This window comes from Podarcis gaigeae (assembly GCF_964106915.1).
Source record: "Podarcis gaigeae genome assembly, chromosome: 17".
Classification (NCBI taxonomy): Eukaryota; Metazoa; Chordata; class Lepidosauria; order Squamata; family Lacertidae; genus Podarcis; species Podarcis gaigeae.
The window spans coordinates 7948264-7968280 of NC_139694.1; the positions used below are offsets into that span (position 1 = coordinate 7948264).

A 20017-nucleotide genomic window follows, 5' to 3' on the forward strand; every position below is an offset into this window, starting at 1 on the left:
TTGTTAGGAGAAATGACAACTTGCAAAAGAACTAAGTTTATAAAAGGTACCAGCTATAAGGAAAAATTGGCATTGTCTTCACCCACATTTTGTTAAGTTAAATCTGTAATGTGAATTTGAGCTAATATAGTTTTACATAAATAGAACAAGTTAACATTTTGCTTCATTATGAGGGATATAGCTACTGTCTTATGCAGCATATCAAAATGTGAGTTCTAAATATTTAGTTGCAGATACTAGTTAGCATGAAGTAATAATATAATATAAACTAAAAAACTATTAGCTATTACCTTTATACTACTATGAAAGGAAGAGTGAGTGCAAACAGTCTCATGCTATGTTTGTGGCCCTGGTCCTACGTGTTTAGCTGCCAGATATTTAATGCCAAGAAGCAGTATTCCAACAACTGATAAATCCCCTATAATGAATGAGAAAGAGAAATTATTTCATTTCAGTGTACCCATCTGATTGGAGTAATGATCTGCAAGTTTATTTGCTCAAATACATCAAATAAGATGCAAGCACTTTGACAAATATACAGAAAAAAGGTAGGATCAACACAGAACAGTAATCTAGCTTAAATGGAGGGAAAGCTTATGACAACATACTCCCAAGAGGAACTTTCTTCTGCAGTTAAGTTACTTATGTCAATAAAATAGAGGGCGATAGGCGTAAGAAGGAAGTTAGTTTGTGCATTTTTCTTAAACTTCAAAATGTTAATACATGCCAGTTAAACACTACAACTAAAATTTACAAGTAAGCATGACAGGGAGATGAGTTTGTTAGTTACCTTTCCTCTTTGAATAGTCCAGAAGAAAACAATTACTATAGTTACAGCAGGCAAACTGGCTGTTGGACTGGCTGATAAAGGATTGATTAGTGCGTTGAAGTCCATCTGAAGTTGTGCTCAAAAGCTCATCATCCTCATTATGGCACAGTTTGGTCCATGAAGAGGCTTTATGCTGAGACAGACCTCAACTTATCACAAATTGTTGCTTTTCAAAAATTGCCAGGTGTACTACTACTGATCAAGGTCAGACTGAGGAAGAGGTGTTTATAGGAAGTAGTCTGGGGTACGCCGAGTAACATGAGGCTCTCCACGGCGAGGCGCTGGATCAAATTGGAGGCTGTTAAAAGGAAAAGGCTGATTAAGTGCTTTGTTGCATTAACTGCTGCATTTTTATTAATTAAATCCCATACCTGTCCTCTCCCCACTCTCATTTCCACAAGTTCCATTCTTAAGCTATTTTATTGCAGAATGTCAGGCCAATAAAGATCATTCAGGTTTGCCAAAACTGAAAATAGTATTTCAGCCAAGGGTTTAGGATTTCAAGAGGACAATGTTTGTGCTTGCTTGACTACGGTAGACAATTACCCATTTTTCACTAAATGGTATGCAACACTGAATCAAAAAAGGGAAATTGTATTTTTATTAACTGCAACAAACGTTATCAATATTTCAGTCATCATTTCCCATATTTTCACCCTCTATTAGGGCCTGAGCGGGGAGAAGTTCCGCTGAAATAAAAATGGACTCATTTAGCATAGCTTTAATCATGATTTGTTTAAAATTCTGTCCCTACATTGAAGGTGACTATTTTGTGGTGTAATTCCCAAATGAATGTGTCCTGTTCCTTGATTAGACGAGGTAGCAATTCAACTTGAGTGATGTTAAAAACAAAAGGCAGTATTCTTTAACATACAGTTTCAAAAATATTACTTATGTTTTAGCTATCATTTTCTGAACATTAAGGCCTAGTTTGCACATCACACTAAGCCTTGGAATGTGAGCAGTCCATCCCCCGCCCCGGCCTGCTACTGAACTAAGCCATAACTTCACATCACCCAAACTCTGGCTTGTGGTTTAGATCTCTGCAGCCTGACCACAAGCTTGCACCAAAGTTTGTCCTATGGGTTAGGGCTTGTAGCTTGTCCAGATGAGCTAATCCCCGAGCCCAGATTTCAACATGCTGAGCCAAGCTTTGTCCCGCTCAGTGCAGCAGCAAAACAACTGGAAAGGAGCAAAATGGCTGCAATCTCCTCTCCACGAGTCCACACATTTGTGCTAAACCGTAACTAGGCTTCCAGCATATGTAAACTAGAGTTCATACTGCAAAAGTGGTGTACTCTATAGAATTCATCAACACTTAACACAAGCCAGAGAACTTTACCCCTTGTAACCCCACCCACATTGTTAAAACAAGCTCGTGTTTCTTACAAGGAATATTTTAAAGTGTCATCTAGTTCCATGATAGCAGCCTGGTTCCCACAACGATAACAGTAATTGGGTGCACTGAAAATGGTGACCACATTCCGATCATGACACCAGTTGTAACCCTGCAGTGGGGGGGGGGGAGAAAATGCTTTCAGTTAAAAGTATCAACCAATTTCTTCTTAAAAAGGTGTAACTAGATTAAAAGGTGTAAGGCCAGTAATCCCATGACCCTTAGGAGGGAGAGCCAGGGGTCATAGGAAGCATCTAATTCCCTTCTCTGGCAGCACAAAGCAAACTTTGACGCTAAATTCCCCTTCCGCATAGCTGAAACTTCCACAACTCTTGCTCTACCCCAATCAGAGGTGATAGAGAGACATGCTGGGGATAGGCCAAAATACTTTGATCTAATGCCTTCCAAGTCCCACACCAGGGACTAAACTACAGCCCTGGAGCTGAAAACTTTATTCCTTTCTATCTCCCTTGCATTGGTCCCAATGGGAGGGAAATAGTTTAAATAAAAAGAAAAGGACGGAGTAATGTATGACTGCTCCTTTGTCCTCCCTTTCACAGTGCTGGCACAAGCCCAGCAGGACCATCTTTGACTCGCCCGCCCCACCACCTTAGGAATGCATCCTACCTTGCTTTATATATTTTCACTGGTACAAAACAAACTATTTCAGAGTCAGAGCAAACATGCTTTGCACTATCTCAATGAATACTCATTATGTTCAAATGCAAACACCAATTTCTACATCTTTAAACATTCTCTGTAACTCGTGGCGAATTATCAAACCCTAGCCACTAGCAAATTGGAAAATGTAGGGTGCTCACTTGAAACGTCCCCTTAAAATTAATTTAGTATGAACTAAAATCAGTCACAGAGACATTAATATTACAGGATTAACTGGCACACTGGCAAATAAAGTTAATTGAACCATATATTTGTGACACGTGTAAACATTTTTATTTACTCTGAATAGTGTTCTGATAATTCTTGATGAATACTATACTAATTTACACCTTCTAAGATACAGGACATTTTTGGTGCCTATTACATAGCATAAAAATTCAAGATGCTGAGACTATACAACCTTCTTTCCAAAAAAGACAGACTTTCATTTTTAAGCCTTAGGTGACTAGGTGCAACAGAGTAATTATACCTCCATTACAAGTTGGTGAGCACGAGACACCAATGTAAGCCCATTGGCATGGTTAAATGTTTCAGAGATGTCTTGACCAAATGTATAGCCTGCACCACGTGGAGAAATCCCCCAGCCACCACGATCATCTGGATCTGACCATAACAGATCACACATTGGGCCCTGTTCAAAAAAAATGGTACAATATGTTACATAAGGGGAGAAATATTGCAAAAGGTAATCTAAAAAGTGTTAAGCTCCTGGATCTCTTAAGTATAAGGCATATTCTATATAATAAGAACATTTTACAAAGAAATAGGAAAAGTGGTTTGTTACAGTCTTCAGGAATTTGAAAATGAAACCTATCTAGAGAAAACAAGTGTGAAAATCAGAGAACAGTATCAATAGAAAAAAATCACCCAACCCCCCTGTAAAAGTGATGAGAAACTTAGCAGATGAGTTTGGCAAACAAAGAGGTGTATGAAGTAAAAGCATCAAAACAAAATACATACATTCCAAGCCAAAAAGAAAAGTTAATACCAGAATCAATCAAACACAGATGGAGCAGAAGAACTAAAAGCAGGATAAAAAAAGTCATTAAATAGAAAAAAGCATACTAGGAAAAAACAGGAAAATATAAATGAACATCACCAGTATGTGAACTATTGTGCGTGTATCTGGCAAAAGATCAAGTTGAACAGAAAAGCCACAGTGCTGTTTAGAGAGAAAATTGGTAAAGAAAAAGTGTAATTTCAGTTGAAATGAAAACTAGGTTGAAAGGACCAGAGGCAGTAAAGGCACTGAGAAAAACTAAGGCAATTCCCCAAAGGAAGAACGGAAACCAGATGACAGCTAAACAAAGAAGGAAAATCCAAAAGAACAGCTGAGGGATGCCAGGATCCTGCAAGATCAGCTTTTGCATGCAAAGTACCTAGGCATAATTCCAGCTTCAAGCACACAAATGAAATGTTTTAGTTAAAGGGTCTACACCCATCCAATGTGAAAGCTATGCATAATCTCAGAACTGACTCATTTAGCAAACTTTGCATGACATCAGCATTAGTTTAAAATGCACCTTCTAACTATATAGCACTGTAGATGCACGTCTGTGTCTCTCTTAAACTACATAGTCATTGTGGTGCAAACAGAAGAAAAAAGCCATGATCTACCTTGCAGCTCAAACGAAACAGAGCTACAGAAATTTTATGCACTGTTTATAGTAAAACATTCTAAACCAAGTGTGTGCACCGGCATGCGGTAAACTTTCAAAGCCAGGTTACAGGCATAATCTCAACTTTCTAAAGTAATTAACACCACAATTTTCAATTCATGTATGGACATCCAAATTATTATTTACAAATGCCCAGAATAATTCAATTTATACAAGACAATAGCCCCATTCAGGCATCATGTCTACCAAGGTCCCTGCATGACTCTGTCTACTCCACCCACCCTCACTAAGGTCTGAATGAGCTTCTATCCTCACTTATTCAAGCACGTTTAGAATTCTCATTGAGATTTCCCTGCTTAACTTGGAAAAGCTGGGTGTGCCTGAGATGCTGGGGACTGGACCACATATCCTTGTGCTTCCTACGTATGTTGGAATGCGGATGCTAAATCCTGATGCAAAGTGCTTTTAGGAAAGGGGGAGCCAACTATAAACTTCTAGAGAAGATGTCAACCAGAACCAGGGCTTTTTCAGCCGTGGCCCCAATCTGGTGGAACGCTCTGTCACAAGAGACTAGGGCCCTGCGGGACTTGACATCTTTCCGCAGGGCCTGCAAGACAGAGCTGTTCCACCAGGCTTTTGGCCAAGCCACAGCCTGACCCCCTCCTGTGGTAATCCTCACAGAACTCTAGCCCAAAGGTTGGCATTAATTTGATTTAAACTGATTTTAGAATGAATTGATTTTAGAATGTTGTATTATTTTACTGTTGTTAGCCGCTCTGAGCCCGGCTTCGGCTGGGGAGGGCGGGATATAAATAAAATTTTATTATTACTATTATTATTATCTACAAATTCTCAACCTCTTCAAAGAGCTAGTCTTCCTCTTTTAAAACATATTTCAGCTGTAGCAATGTACTAGCCACTTTGTACAGTTACAGGAGAGCAACTCCAGTTGCTACAGAACTGTTGTTATCCAAGTGCATTCTGTGTTGACTAAAATCCAGTGCAAATGAATGAGTCATGTATCACTGCCATGAATGTACATAATAAACCATTTGGGAAACATCTGTGTTAAGAAGTATTGCAGATATGTGGTCCATGGCCTTCTCTGTGGTGGCGTCCTGACTATGAAATGCCTTCATCCTGGAAATAAATCAGGCCCCAATGCTTTTGACATTCCAACACCAGGCTGGGCATTTATGAATATTAGCCCACTGCTACATTTCACACTGTGAAATGTAATTTCCCATTTTTTTACCTGTTTTCATTTAAGTAACTAGATGTGTTATTATCCTTTTAAATATTGTCACCCACCCTGAGATATTTGAATTTAGGGAGAGTTGAAAAAATATTATTGGACCGAAGTATCTATACCACCAGTTCAGGGCTTGATATGACACCCAAGCTGTGCAGACATTTTGTTCTTACAGACCCTATTATGGTAAACTATGAAGTAGAAGTTCTGGTCTGTTCATTTTCCAGCCATCCAATTAAAGTCATACATTAAAAAATAGTACCGTAGAAGAATAACACTTGGTTTTTAAGATTGATCAGAGCTTGCAAAATTTTAAAAGGCATTTCCACACACACATGCAACAGGGAATGCCTCATAATGTACAATTTTATACATGTCTACTCAGAAGTAAGGCCCACAAAGGTCAACAGAACTTACTCAGGTACATAACTAGGACTGCATCCCATTTTTATAAAGACTAGAATGAAAAATAATTTTAAAGGATAAAGATCTGCAAATTAATTAAGGCAACCGACACATTTTTTAATCAATTAACTGATCAACTGCATGTTTCAACGCTTTTGTCTAGCTATTATATTTGCCTGATTCAGTTCAAAGATATGATACCATACCCTATTCTATATTTAATGTATATATTTGCCATTCAATGTATACTCTGAGTCACATTGCATTTTCATTGATATTACCTCATGTGGAACTTCCTGCAGACGATCAAGAGCTCTAATATGATCCAGTGTATCTATAGATGGGGAAAGACCTCCATGGAGACAAAATATCTGTAGAAGAATAAGAACCAGAATAAATGTATTATGTGCACTGCCAAGGGGTCGTACTCTTCATTCGCTTGAGGTATTTGTTGATACCAAGAACCAATTTTTATGCTACTGTTGCAACATGCACTTGACAATGAGCCTTGTGTGTTGCTTTCTTTCTCAGTTTTTGCACAAGGGGAGAACAGAAATTTCTACCCAAGATTAAAATCACCAGCTTGTGTGATCACCTGAAACAGGTTTTTCATCGGGCCACTTTAGATGCAACACTAAAACCATTGTTTAGGGTTACAATAATAACCTGCAGTGAGATTCAAACTTAAGGTTCCCCCCTCCCCCATCCTCTTCAGCTGCCAGGAGTTTAGAAGTTTTGCTTCTGCTCTAAACGCAGCTTGCATTAAAGCTATAATTAATCTTAACAGTGGTTTGTTGAAACAAGTCAACAAAAAGGCAGTTTATGAAGCTGCCTTGATTCAATTTACTATGGTTAATAATAATCACAACATATCAGCACTCACACGATCACTATTAACCATAGTTTGTCAGTAAACCCAAACAAGTTTCACAAAAGCAATCAATTTAGTAGCACAATGCTAAAAATGTGGCAAAATGCATTAACATCTAAGCCTGCATAATACAGAGCAAAGTGTAACAAAAACAATTTCTGCCTCTTCTGTGAAAATAGTTGATTTCATAGCATTTCAACAATCCCCTTCTATCTGCATCATCTAGAGGAGGGAAATAAAGGGTATCAAAATCCTAAGACTTTTTAAAGTTGCTCCTTTGTTCTAGAGTGAAGGGTCACTTCAACCAATAAAACTTTTGTTACATAAGCACTTCTATACGCAAGCCAAACTCATTTTAAATTCCAATTCAAATAGCACCAGAAAGCAATCCATTTTTTGCACAGTGAAAAGTTCTGTAGCTTACTTAATGGCTAATCTTTTTTTTTGTTGTTGTTCTAGGTCAACAAAAAGCATCAACATTTCTTAAACTAGAGTTTCTGAACTCCATACACAAGTATGTTTCACACTTCATAGTGTTATCTGCAAAATACAAACAATATGTATTTTACACCTAACAATTCAAATTGAGGACATAAAATTTAAAGTCATTAGTACAGTACTATTACCACCGAATATGAAGGCAAAACCACATATGGGATGGAATGCTGGGCTGTCACGAGTTCCCTTTCCCCTCCACACATCTGCATCATTCTTGGTAATGGTTTCCAGGTTTACTGAAGCCAAACTTTTTTATGAGTATCACTAAAATAATAGTATCATACCTGTCCATCAACTAGAGCTGTAAGTGGAAGATAGTCAAACAGATCTGTGAAATACTTCCAAACATTGGCATTTCCGTATTTCCGTAGACATTCATCATAGAAGCCATATACTTGTGTAATTTGCCTGCTTTCATGGTTGCCTCTCAGAATTGTAATGCGTTCTGGGTAGCGCACCTAGCCAGAAAGAACAAACACATGTTGTAATGATCCATCAGCTGGTATCACCATTATACTCCAGGTGGCATGGAGCTTATCTCATTGCAAAATGTTTACTAAGCATATTTTAATCTAAAACCACAGGAGTCCAAACCTACAAACCTTACCTTTAATGCCACAAGAAGAGTCACAGTTTCCACTGAGTAGTAGCCTCTGTCAACATAATCTCCCATGAAGAGATAGTTTGTGTCTGGTGATTTCCCGCCAATTCTAAAGAGCTCCATAAGGTCATGAAATTGACCATGGACATCTCCACAGACTGTAACAGGACAACGTACTTCCTGAACATTTGATTCTTTTGTAAGTATCTCTTTAGCCTAATATGAGAAAAAAACAACCAATCAGTTTTGAAACCAAAATATAGTTTTTTATGCAAATGTAAAGAAAAACTGCTGCAACAGAAGATCTAGTAACTGTCCTTAATCTCAGTGTTGAACTGAGTTCCTTGTTGAACTCAACAGGAAAGAGGATGGGGGCAAAATCAGAATCAACTGGCTCTGCCTGTAACTGGTTATGGCTCCACCCTATTGTTTGCCTCCCTGAAGTCTGCCCTACGAGTCCCAATGGGCACCAGTCACAACTGGCATAACGTTTAGGAATTTTCCAGGTGTTCAGGAACTACCTATTATCTCCCGTTTGCAAGTATCACCAATCAAACCCCAAACCCCTACCCCTATTTCAACAAATGCAAGGCCCTACAATGTTCAAAAAGCACTTGCTTGACACTTGAGGATGTGTTTATCAACTCCAGGAAAAACTGTATTGATAAGCAAAATCAATATTCTTAAAACTATTATCCTAGGTGCACCCCACTTCCAGACCTATCATTACTACCAGCAGCAAACATTATTAAGAAGTTAAAATATATGATCTACTATGGATTAAATAATATTAATCTCACTTCAATTCCATAAATCATGGAATATTTCATTTATGTATAAATTTTAGTGGTAAAAGTGCTAGAAATGTGGTCTTCTGGAAGCCATTGCTTCAATGCTTCTGCACTAATTTATGCATATTTCTGATTACATAAACATATTCAGCCCTGCATTTTTAAAAATTCTGATTTCAAAAGACATACCAATAAACTAAGATATTTAAAACTCAAGAAATAAGCACAAAACTATGGGATTCCTGTGGCTCCCTCTTGGCTGTAACTACATAACTTTCAAATTCACACTCCTGGTGGCTGGGCATCTATGTCCATAATGCTAAGTGTAATGGATGTTGAATGTTTAGTTGAAAAGCAGGGGTAGTTCTGTATCCAATTATACAGAGCACTGCAAGAATTTACATTATTGAAATATGTGGAAAGCACTTACAGCTGTTTTCCTAACAAAAAGAAAAATGTAAACATTATTTGTACTGTTTAGGCTGCAATCCTATACACACCTACATGGGAGTAATTCCCATTGAGCAGGCAAGTACAGGATCACACTGTTAACTCTATATTCTCATAGGCTAGCTAGAGCCATGAAAAAAGCCTTCTGTGAGGGAAGCTGTCCAAAACTTCTGAAAGAAGTCAAATTCAATCAGGCTTCTTTGTATTCAACCTTGTATGGGGAAGGAAAAGCAAGTAACCTAGTTCGGATAAAGAATCTAGAATGTTCCAAAATTTTCTGGATCCCGGTGTGCAAAACAGTAAGGATAACACCATCATTGGAGGTAAAGCATAGCTGTCAACTTTTCCTTTTTCTTGCGAGGAATCCTATTTGGAATAAGGGAATTTCCCTTTAAAAAAGGGAAACATTGACAGCTATGGAAGTAAAGGAATACACAGTACTGTGTCATAAAGCCATTTTTTCTTCTTCAAAGTGACAAAGCACTTTAACCAAGCGGTGCTATTTTGCACAACGCTCTAAAAAATGTCTGACACATACATTCAAAATGTAGTGACCACATAAGCACTGCATCATCCACTGGGTACTTGGGGTGATACAGTACTGTGGCTCATACCTGGATTATAACAGAACCCGCTCCTGTGGACGCCTACTCTGTGGGTCAGCATGCGTAAGAGTGGCAAAAGCAATCTCTTGCTGCAAGAAATCCGGTGCTGAGAGCATCCTGGATTTTTGTTTTGTTGTTGTTGGAAAAAACAACAATACAGTTGCGGTCATCTGTCTGTGGCCCCCACCCTTCACAACACTTCCATCTCCCCACGAGCGCGCAGGGAAGAGTAAATTGCAACGGAGGAGAGTGAATTGTAACGTTCCCTACAATCCCACAGTGCCCTTTGCCAGGAACACAGCAAGATTTCAAACCAGGCCCCAGGCACCAAGATCTTAACAGTGCTAAGAATGATGAGGATGGAGAGAAATTCGCAGGGAGCGGAGACAGCCACAGTCCAAATAAAAGGCAAAGCCTAGGTTTAAAGTATGACATTGATATACTCCACCAGCTTCATTCCACGACTGTCAGCTGTCAGCTTCGCTTTTAATCTAATTGCTATATGCAAATGTCTTTGGGGGGGGGGGGGGATTTTTACACAGCCGTAGGCAGCCCTTTCCAGAGAACTCTCTCCCCCTTTAGCCTTCTCAAAACTGTCTCCTTGGTTTCCCAGGACCCGTTTTGCTGGCAAAGGGAGAAGTCCAAACCTTTTGCCCGAGTCATATTCAGCTTTTCCCCCCTTCCCCCCTCTCTCTCTAGTGATCCTCTCAGATCTATGTACGGTTTTTATTTCGGTAAGATCCGGGCCGCCCGTCCCCCCTCACCCGCCACGCACCTTCTCGCAGAGGCTCCGCACTTGGCTCTCGCTCAACTGCTTGCACTCGTTGAGCTGCTCGATCCATTGGTCCAGCTCCTTGGTGAAGCTCTTGTCCTCCATTCTGGCCAGCCGCCCGCTCAGTTGTGGGAGAAGGGAGCAGCGCCGGGCGGCGTGGCCAGGGCGGCGTGGTCCAGGCTGGACCGGTCCAAAGGGAGGGAAAGAAGAAGGAGGAAGGAAGGAAGGAAGGGGGGAAAGGGAAAAAAAGACAAGCCAACGGTACTGAGGGGGGCAAAGAGAGAGGGGGAGGGGAGGGGGAGGCCCGGACCAACGGTCACAAGCCCAACGGCTCGCCTAGAGAGCGCGCGCGCAACACAGGCCCAAGCCTCACCCTCAAGTCCCTCACCCCCTCTCTCCCTCCGGCACCGTGTAATGGCGGCGGCGGCGGCGGCGCTGCGCACTTCCGCCTCACGTCGAGGCGCTTCCGGCGAAACGGGCCGGCCACAGCGCCACCTATAGCCCGGAGGGCAGAACGTGCCCTCTTAGCTCGCTTTTGCTCCGTTCGCGAGAGGAAAAGAAATCGAAATCTGAAGGCAGGGGCGGATCTACTATGAAACGAAGGAAATTTAAGATTCACGGCCCCTAATCCCCGAGGGCCCCCAGAAGCGGCTTTAGTGCACTTTTTTGGGGGGGGGGTCCTGGTTGACCCAGTTTGAGTCACACAACTCAAATTGGGGTTTGTTGTATTTCAATAATCCTGAAGTTTGAGTCAGGAGCACAGATGTTGTGAAGTGTGGCAGTACAGCAATTTTAAGCAAAATCTGAAATGTATTTTTTTAATTATTTTTCAACTGTGGTGATTTGACATGGAAGAACCCCATTGAAGATGACTATTCAGGCTTTGGGGTCCCAAAATTGTAGATCCGCCACAGCCTGAAGGGTGCAGTTTGGGGAAGGAGCCCACTACAAGCACCATTTTGCTTTCATCGTCCAGGGAACTGACAAATACTGTCAAGCTTGATTTTTAACAAGTTGGACTTCTTTATTTTTATGGTAGTGCCTCATATTTGAAATCCGTCTTCCTGTGTCCCAAGACTTCCCTGAAACCAACTCTGGAACATTCAGTGAATTTATTTACTTGGGCCTTTTAAATGTCTGGAAATTTTCAGTAGTGCCACGGTCTCTAATAATGTTCTATTATTTTAATGTGTGCTTTTTTTAAAGCACTGGTTTTAACTGTTTTAGGAGCTCCTTCAGCACCAAATGAGGTATACAGCTCAAGAGCAATTGTGCTGGCTGTGGGGTCTACACCAAAGTTAGGCAAATGCAAGGCAGCACATATCCCAGAAAAGGTGCAATCACTGCAAAAGATTGTTTGTTTGTTTGCTTGTTTAATTTATATACCACCCTTCATCAAAAGATCTCAAGGCGGTTCGCAGAATTAAACATCGGGTCCCACAGTGCCAACACTGATCTAATGTCATGCCCCAAACCATGAATACAGGCTGCAGTCTTCTGGATTTAAAAAAAAATTCCGTGGAATTAGCACAAGTCTCAGGATGAGATTTTAACAGCCCTAGTCTGGCTTTCTGTTACAGTGCTGAGTGCAGTTAACCTCTCCTTTCCACACAGATATGGCTGAACATTTTTCCTGAGGAATGCAGAGATGAACCCATGTCTCTTCCAAAAAGTGGTAGTAGTGCAAAGGAACTGCAAGTCCAGTGTAGCTACCAGTCCCAATCTTATCTGGGTTAATGTTATGACACAGCTGTTCATCAAAGTCCATGCTCACTAAAAAAAACATGTCTACTACAGTAAGCAACTACTCTAGAGAAATTATACCTCTGCTCACCCATTTTACCTGTTTTCACACAAGGATTGTGTCATTGTCAAAGTTCAGTGTGTGTATAAGAGTGCATTGTGCAATCACTTGTGAGATGCTTCACAGGAACAGAATCACAAATGAAATATCCCACTGAAATAAAATGTGACTAGTAAAATATTTCTATTATGCTTTACTAATTTCACCTGTACCCCAATTTAAATTGTGTAAAACTGTGCAGAATTGTGTTCCAGATAAACTGCCCAGTATTAAGTTATAAAGATTCAGATTTGGCTTTTTCTTAAGTTTTAATTTTGGTTGAAAAGGCAAGGCAACAGCCTTTAAGTTATTAATATCAAATTTAAGTAAGTATTTTAATCAAGTAAAAAAAGAAGGGACAAAAAATTTCTATGCAAATGATTCATGATTCAACCAAGAATAGAAAGAGGACTACTGTCAGGCAGCTAAAAATAAAGAAAAACAGGATTTGTACCTTTAACCGTTATAATGGATGTATTGGCCTTTGTTCCATATGTAACATCACAATCCTTTGCTCTGCTGTAAAGTGCAGCGACATCTATAATTACTTGCATAACATCCAAAGGGCAGATTCAGCAGTTATGACTCCACAGTACTGGCAATAAATAGTATGTGGGGCATCTATGGGTGTTTCATTTCTGGATGCTATGCTTACTATAACAGCACAAGTTTCTGCCTGAATTATAAATGATGAACCAGTACAGGACCAGTCTGTTAACTTTCAAATAAAGTTTATTTCCTTCAGGGCTTTAAAAAAAATTCTTAAACCACTCTCCTAGGGTACATTAGTCCAAGGTCTAGTTCAGGACTGCTTTTAAAGGAATGAAAGCTAAAAGAATACGATAAAATAACAGCTATGGTGTTCAACATGCCTCCAAGGGCTGGTTCACATGGGAAATGCCCCCCAGAACCATGCATGCATTGCGCTGGCTCCATATTACTTGCTGGACATGGTTGCTGATTCACAAAAAGATATTTTAAGCATCTGACTCATGTCAAATGTATCATGTTGATCTTACTAGATTTTTACTAGACACATACTAATGGGCAACTAAATGCCACTTTAAAAAAACACACATGCTCATTTTAAAAATTGCTTTAGTTCCTACTGTATGTATGTAGTTCCTATTATGTAGGTTTTGGTGTCCTCGGGTGTCTTCCCGTGTAAAAGTTGGGGTGTCTAGGCGACGTTTCGACGAGGTCTCACTCGTCATCTTCAGCCTGAAGATGACGAGTGAGACCTCGTCGAAACGTCGCCTAGACACCCCAACTTTTACACGGGAAGACACCCGAGGACACCAAAACCTGCATTCCTGTACCCGTGAAAATCTACGAAAGCAAATTCCTATTATGTAGTTCCTACATAATCTTCTGAGCCGTTATTGGAAGGATACGGAAAAGCAACTTGTGTCCAAGGCTGATTTTCTGTATACCATGATGGCTGTTGCCAATGGCTATATGGAAAGGCCACGGCAGAACTGAAATAACCATACATTGGATAGGTTTGGGCTAAGTTAAACCTTTGTGATTCTCCAACACTGAAATGACTAAAAGTCTGTGAACAAAACATACTAGACTCTGTGTTATACACTATGCTTGTAGTTGTGGACATGCCATGCGTCAGGGGATTCATTTCACAGGAATTTAATTCCTGGTATGTCTGAGTTACTGAGTGAGTATTGCAATGATTTTGATATAAGTACCAAGAGTAATAAGGGTAAACTGCACCATAAATATGCACAGGAGAACTCTGCAACTGAGAGGTTTCCTCAATATGTTCATTTTGATTTAAAGGTGAAAATTTAGTTTTGTTATTTTCACTGTACGATGGTTCCATCTGCAAATGCTCCAATTCCATGGCTTTATTTAGTTCTGTCATCACTGTGGAATCTAAATTATATGGGGTTGTGCAGTTGGGGGTCGCATTTTTTTCCTGTCCACATTCCCCTTCGTTTCGATCAGATTTTAGAGGTGAACTCAAAGCTGTGCTACATTCAGGCATTAAATGTGAAGCATCTCTCAGGACATCTGATTTTAAGTTATGGGGCTCATTTAGCGTATCCAACACAGAATTAACATCATCTCTAGTAGGAGAGTTTTCAGGAGATTGTTGTAATAACTCAACTGTCACTGAAGGTAAAGAAAGGCTTTCACCTCCCTTATTGTGGGATGCAATATATTCTTGGTCATGGTCTTTTGCATTCCAGCCGCTCTTGTTGAAATCTTTTAGATCTGCTAGATTCTGCTGACCAGCTAATGTGTTTGAACAAATGAACTTTGGTTCTGAGTCATTTGGTGAAGACTGAATGCTTTCACAGGGATAAGCAACTTTCAAATCTTTTAACTGTGCAGGTGAGATTGGTGTTGTCTCTCTCAAATTGCCAGGTGTTTTATTCCACATATTGTCTGTTGAAATGCTTAACTGTAGTTCTTTCTCTTTGGGGAAATTATATTTTCCACTCACTCTGCAAAACAAAAATCAAACTTTTTTGTGTGATTTTTGAAAAACAAGAATATCAAGGTTCTATTAGAATTCGGACCTGATCTGAATTTATTCAATGCACAAAAACATATATTGTTTATGTATTTATTTCTAAACATTTACTTGGTCCCTATTTGTATAATCTTGAAATATATTTTGTTTCAAAACTAACATTTCAAGGTGGAAACACAGCATCACTATTCTCCAGCTGTCTTAATTGTGAATAATGGAAAAGAAAAAGTGTGGGTAGCTAATCTTGTGGGTTACTAGATTCATCAAATGATCTGGGCATGGGTTATCATAAATAAAAACGTGTTAGCTTGATAAAAACATGGAAAAGCCAGCTGGCTCAAACCAATGGCCAATCTAGTCCAGCATCCTATGCACACAGTGGCCAATTAGAAGTCTGTGGGAAACCAGCAAGTAAGATTTGAGCATAAAAGCACTCTCCCCTCCTGGTATTCAGAAGGATTGCTGTCTCCAACTGTGGAGGCAAAGCTATCATGGCTAGTAGCCTTTCATAGCCCTCTTCTCCATGAATTTGTCTGATTCCCTTTTAAAACCAAACAATCTAGTAGCCATCACTGCCTCCTGTGGGAGTGAACATACTACATAGAGAATAAATGTCTTTGATCTGTCCTGAATTTTCAAACACAGAGCTTCAATAGATATCCACGAATTCTAGTGTTGTGTACAAGACAGAAAAACGTGTCTCTATCCAATTTCTCCATGCCGTAATTTTAAAAAACTTCCATCATATAACCTCTTACTCCCCTTTTCTCAAACTAAAAAGCCCAAATACTGAAGCCTTTCTTCATGGGGGAGTTGCTCCATCCCTTTGGTGATATGGATTGCACTTTTCTGAACCTTCCCCAACTCTACAATATGCTTTTTGAGGTGAGGTGGCCAGAATAGAACAGAACAGTACACAGTCCTCCAAAAGTGATCACACCATAGATTTGTATAATCAACATTATATCATATCATAATCATATTATCAGCAGTTTTAATTCCTTTCTTAATGATCCCTATCATAGAATTTAACTTTTTCGCTGCTGCTACATACTGGGTCAACCTCAAGTTCTTGTTCCTGATTTGTCACTGCCAGTGTAAATGTGAAATAAAGTGTCCCCCCGCCCAACATCTATCGCTTTACAATTGTTGTAATTTTACTGACCTTTCACTCAGTTTGGAGGGGTCTTTTTGGAGCTCTTCACAATATCTTTTTGTTTTAATGACCCTGAACAACTTACTCAAGGTGTGAGAGAAACATATTGGCCTACGTGTGCAGAATATTCAAATGTTATGTCCACTGCCCAAATGGGCAATCTTAATCCCTCAAAGGGTGTAGGGAATGTCTACCTCCAAATAAGGGAAACGTTTTAAAAGGCATTTAATAGATGGAATTTATAGAAGTAAAAAGCAAAAACAAGACAGGCTAAAGACCTCTCAAAAGTATGTTTCATCAACTTTAGATTTCGTGAAGATCTAATACTAGATCCAATACTGTTCAGACCACCTTCCCACAGACAACACAGGTTTCTTCCATACAAGAGCACATAAATCATGTTAATAGGAGAACAGAAACAAAAATGTGAATATTTTGCTTAAAATTCAAGTTATCTATCTGACTGTTCAAGAACGAAATTTCTTTCAAGAAAAACACATGAATCCTCAGAGATAAATAACGTTTTTTCAGGTTATGTTTTATGAAGAGATGACTTTTAAAGAACAAGGGAGGCTGTTTCTTGACCAGATCTATCTGATGATATTCAAATGAACAACTTGGCTGTATAAACGTGGATAACGGAGTTTATTTTAACCAAGGTCCACAAGGAATTTCACGTGAAAGGCTACTTCAGCAGCTGGTTAAAAAAATATGGCACATCAAAAATGCAGGGAAAAAGCAACCCATTTGTTCCATCAATACAAGACTTTTTACTGTGCAAAGGAACTTTCTTTTCTCTCAGTGTATAACCCCTAAATCTGTTCTGGCATTTCCCTCAACCCTTTGAAACAAATCTGCGATGGCACAGGGCTCATGTGGGGAGACAGTACGTACATGTACTGTCTGTAAGGCATGCATTAATCAGCTTTCCAATGCCAGGATGTCATATCAGCAACACAACTATTTTTGTGAATTGCCACTGTTAATAATTTAACTACCACTGTCTATACTCATCTGCATTTCATGTCCACCTCTCTGCTTACATTCTGTTCTAAATGTCTGTCAAATAACATTAATTAGAAGTCTTTTTAGATATGTGCACATTATATGCCAAATACTGTCTTCTAGAATCAGCCATTACAGTACCCTGCCACAGTAGAAGAGATGAGAAGCAGGGACTTTCCCTCAACCTCTGAAAGACCTGTCCCCGAACTGTTTCCATCCCAGCTGCTTTTTATTTTTAAAAAAGTACTATTTAACTTTAAGGTGCAGTATCTGAGTTTGCTTCGCTTCACCCCTCCTCTTCCCTATCCCATTTTCCTTTTGTGGTTGGTCTTTTAGATTTTAAGCCTGGGGACAATAACTGTCTTAGTTTAATTGTTTCTATGTAATCCACCCTGGTTGCCTTTCCAGTGGCATTTTGTTTTTTAAAATCATTTAAAAATCCTATGCCCTTTTAAAAGGTGAGGTTTGGGGGGGGCGCTTATTGGGTTGTTGCTTTTATTTTGATTATATATTTTGTGGTTTTATATTCTGGTTTTGTTCTGTGAAGTGCCCTGAGACCTTCGGATATAGGGCGGTTTATAAATTCAATAAATAAGTAATTTTTTATTGGGTTTTCAAAATACAAGTACAAACCAAAACAGAATAAAAAAATAAAATAATCTAAACATAAAAAGTATAACTCATAGAAATAAGGTAAACAGATGGAATTAAACAATCTAGCAATATAATCTAAAGGATAATTTCCAGAGTTCCATATATTGATTGATGGCTTAGAAAGCTGTTGTTGCAAGTGGTGATTACAAACATACGTGATATAGTTCCAGCTGATAGCATGAAAGGCATGGGAGCCTTTTTGGTTGAACAGTGCAATAGAAATCCTCTAAATAAAGTTCGAACACTGATTTGCAAAATTTGTATGAAAAGTTATGGAAGTAACACGTTTCAAATAGGTCCACTAGGCACTGGTATTTTGTTACTGTTTTACTATTTATACCTTAAATTCCTGCTAGTTTCTTCTTCGTTTATCTTTTCTGTGGTTGCCATCAGTGAATCAGCAATCTAATAAATTAAAATAGGAAAACAAACTGATGTAAGTGTATTATGCACATTAATTCTTTTAACCCTTTTCTGTAAGTTCTATAAAATTGTAAAAACAATGGGAAAGCATTTTGTGCTGTTGGACAAGACTTCAGATTGGATCCTGAGACTCTGTTCCCATCATTCCTTACCACTGGCCCTGCTAGATAGGGATGATGGGATTTGTAGTCCAAAAACAGCTGGAGACCCAAGTCTGGGAAACACAGTTATTGATTTTACAAATCACTTTGAGGGTTGTTTTCTTCTTTCTACAAGTGGTGTATTATTTTTATGAAACAACCAAAGAAATGACATTTCAGTTCTGCAAAACAAAACTTCTTAACTAGAAGTAATGATACCACTGATGTAAATTTCCTTGCTAATTCCAGTTGTGCATATATTCCCCTTCTTAGCCTTGCACATACACTATGTAAAAGAAGTAGTTTACTAACCCCCTCCCCCCCACACCTTATACTATATACAACATCAATTTCTCACATTGAATATAACTGATCCGAAAAAGGACTTTACGATCTGAAAACAGAGATGCATGTACTTTTATAACCCAAGAAAATCTTTAATAAAAGGGGGAGGAAAAACATTTCCCTTCTTAATAGTATCTTCAGATACAAGCGTTTAATTGTATATTAATCATACAGTTAAAGGCAGGAGGATTATTATTGGGGGGAAACCTCTTCAAACCTCCATAACTGCAATGGTATGTGGGCTAGTTTGTAACACCAGATTATTTTCTTATTTGGTTGTACAAAACCGTAATAATGTTCCTTATGGTGGCCTTACACAACATTGATCCAATGCTCTACTATCCAGATAAAAAAGATCCTTCCAGTACCACCTTAGTGACCAAGTTTGTTACTGGCATGAGCTTTCGTGTCCATGCACACGTCTACTACCCAGGTGAGCCTAGACCAAAACTTAGTCACTATGTGATTACTTTTTCTTTTTATGGTTATTGCTGTTTTCCCTTTCGTTATTTTTCTGAATGATGCCATGGCCTATGGCTAGCGTAATAAAAGTCTATGATGATGATGATGATGTTTATGGATTACGGTACTTTTAGACCGATTCAGACTAAATGTTTACAAAGGCTTGAGCTCTTTGAGACTGTTCTATTTAAACCCTCACAAAGACCTCAAATGCACTCAGAAAGATACAAAGGATGACTTGCATCACTCCAAGGGTCTAATAATACAGTGTTTCCCAACCGGTGTTCCGCGGCACAGTAGTGTGCCGCGAGACTTTGCCTGGTGTGCCGTGGGAGGGAGGCGGGCTCCATGTGCTTAGAGCAACAGGCTGCCGCCCCAAGCCTCGCGCGCCCGACGGGAGCTCCTGCCGGGCGCGCAGGGTTGCAGACACTCGCCCGAAGCACAGGGAGCCCTCCGTAGGGCTCCCTGTGCTTCGGGCAACAGGCTGCCGCCCCAAGCCTTGCGCGCCTGGCAGGAGCTCCTGCCGGGCGCGCAAGGCTTGCAGACACTCGCCCGAAGCACGGGGAGCCCTCCGTAGGGCTCCCTGTGCTTCGGGCAACAGGCTGCCGCCCCAAGCCTTGCCGCCTGGCAGGAGCTCCTGCCGGGCGCGCAGGGTTGCAGACACTCGCCCGAAGCACGGGGAGCCCTCCGTAGGGCTCCCTGTGCTTCGGGCAACAGGCTGCCGC

The 20017-nt window shown here is 39.9% G+C and overlaps 2 protein-coding genes across 2 annotated transcripts in view; both read right to left on the bottom strand.

The window, feature by feature from the left end:
* Positions 1 to 468: 468 nt before the first annotated feature.
* Positions 469 to 11209, bottom strand: PPP2CB (protein phosphatase 2 catalytic subunit beta). Its single transcript, XM_083719680.1, has 7 exons — positions 10774 to 11209; positions 8159 to 8368; positions 7836 to 8009; positions 6464 to 6553; positions 3376 to 3537; positions 2219 to 2337; positions 469 to 1127 (listed from the first exon to the last, which is right to left on the bottom strand). Exons 1-7 carry the CDS (start codon positions 10873 to 10875, stop codon positions 1055 to 1057), a joined length of 930 nt encoding a protein of 309 aa, XP_083575806.1. The 5' UTR covers positions 10876 to 11209; the 3' UTR covers positions 469 to 1054.
* Positions 11210 to 13952: 2743 nt separating this feature from the next.
* TEX15 (testis expressed 15, meiosis and synapsis associated) overlaps positions 13953 to 20017 on the bottom strand; it is a 32247-nt gene continuing 26182 nt past the window's right edge. Inside the window, exons 8-9 of the mRNA XM_083718107.1 lie at positions 18263 to 18327; positions 13953 to 15078 (exon numbers count right to left, since the gene is read on the bottom strand). Of these exons, the coding sequence (XP_083574233.1) occupies positions 13962 to 15078; positions 18263 to 18327 (1182 nt within the window). The 3' untranslated portion in view covers positions 13953 to 13961. The remainder of the gene's footprint in view (positions 15079 to 18262; positions 18328 to 20017) is intronic.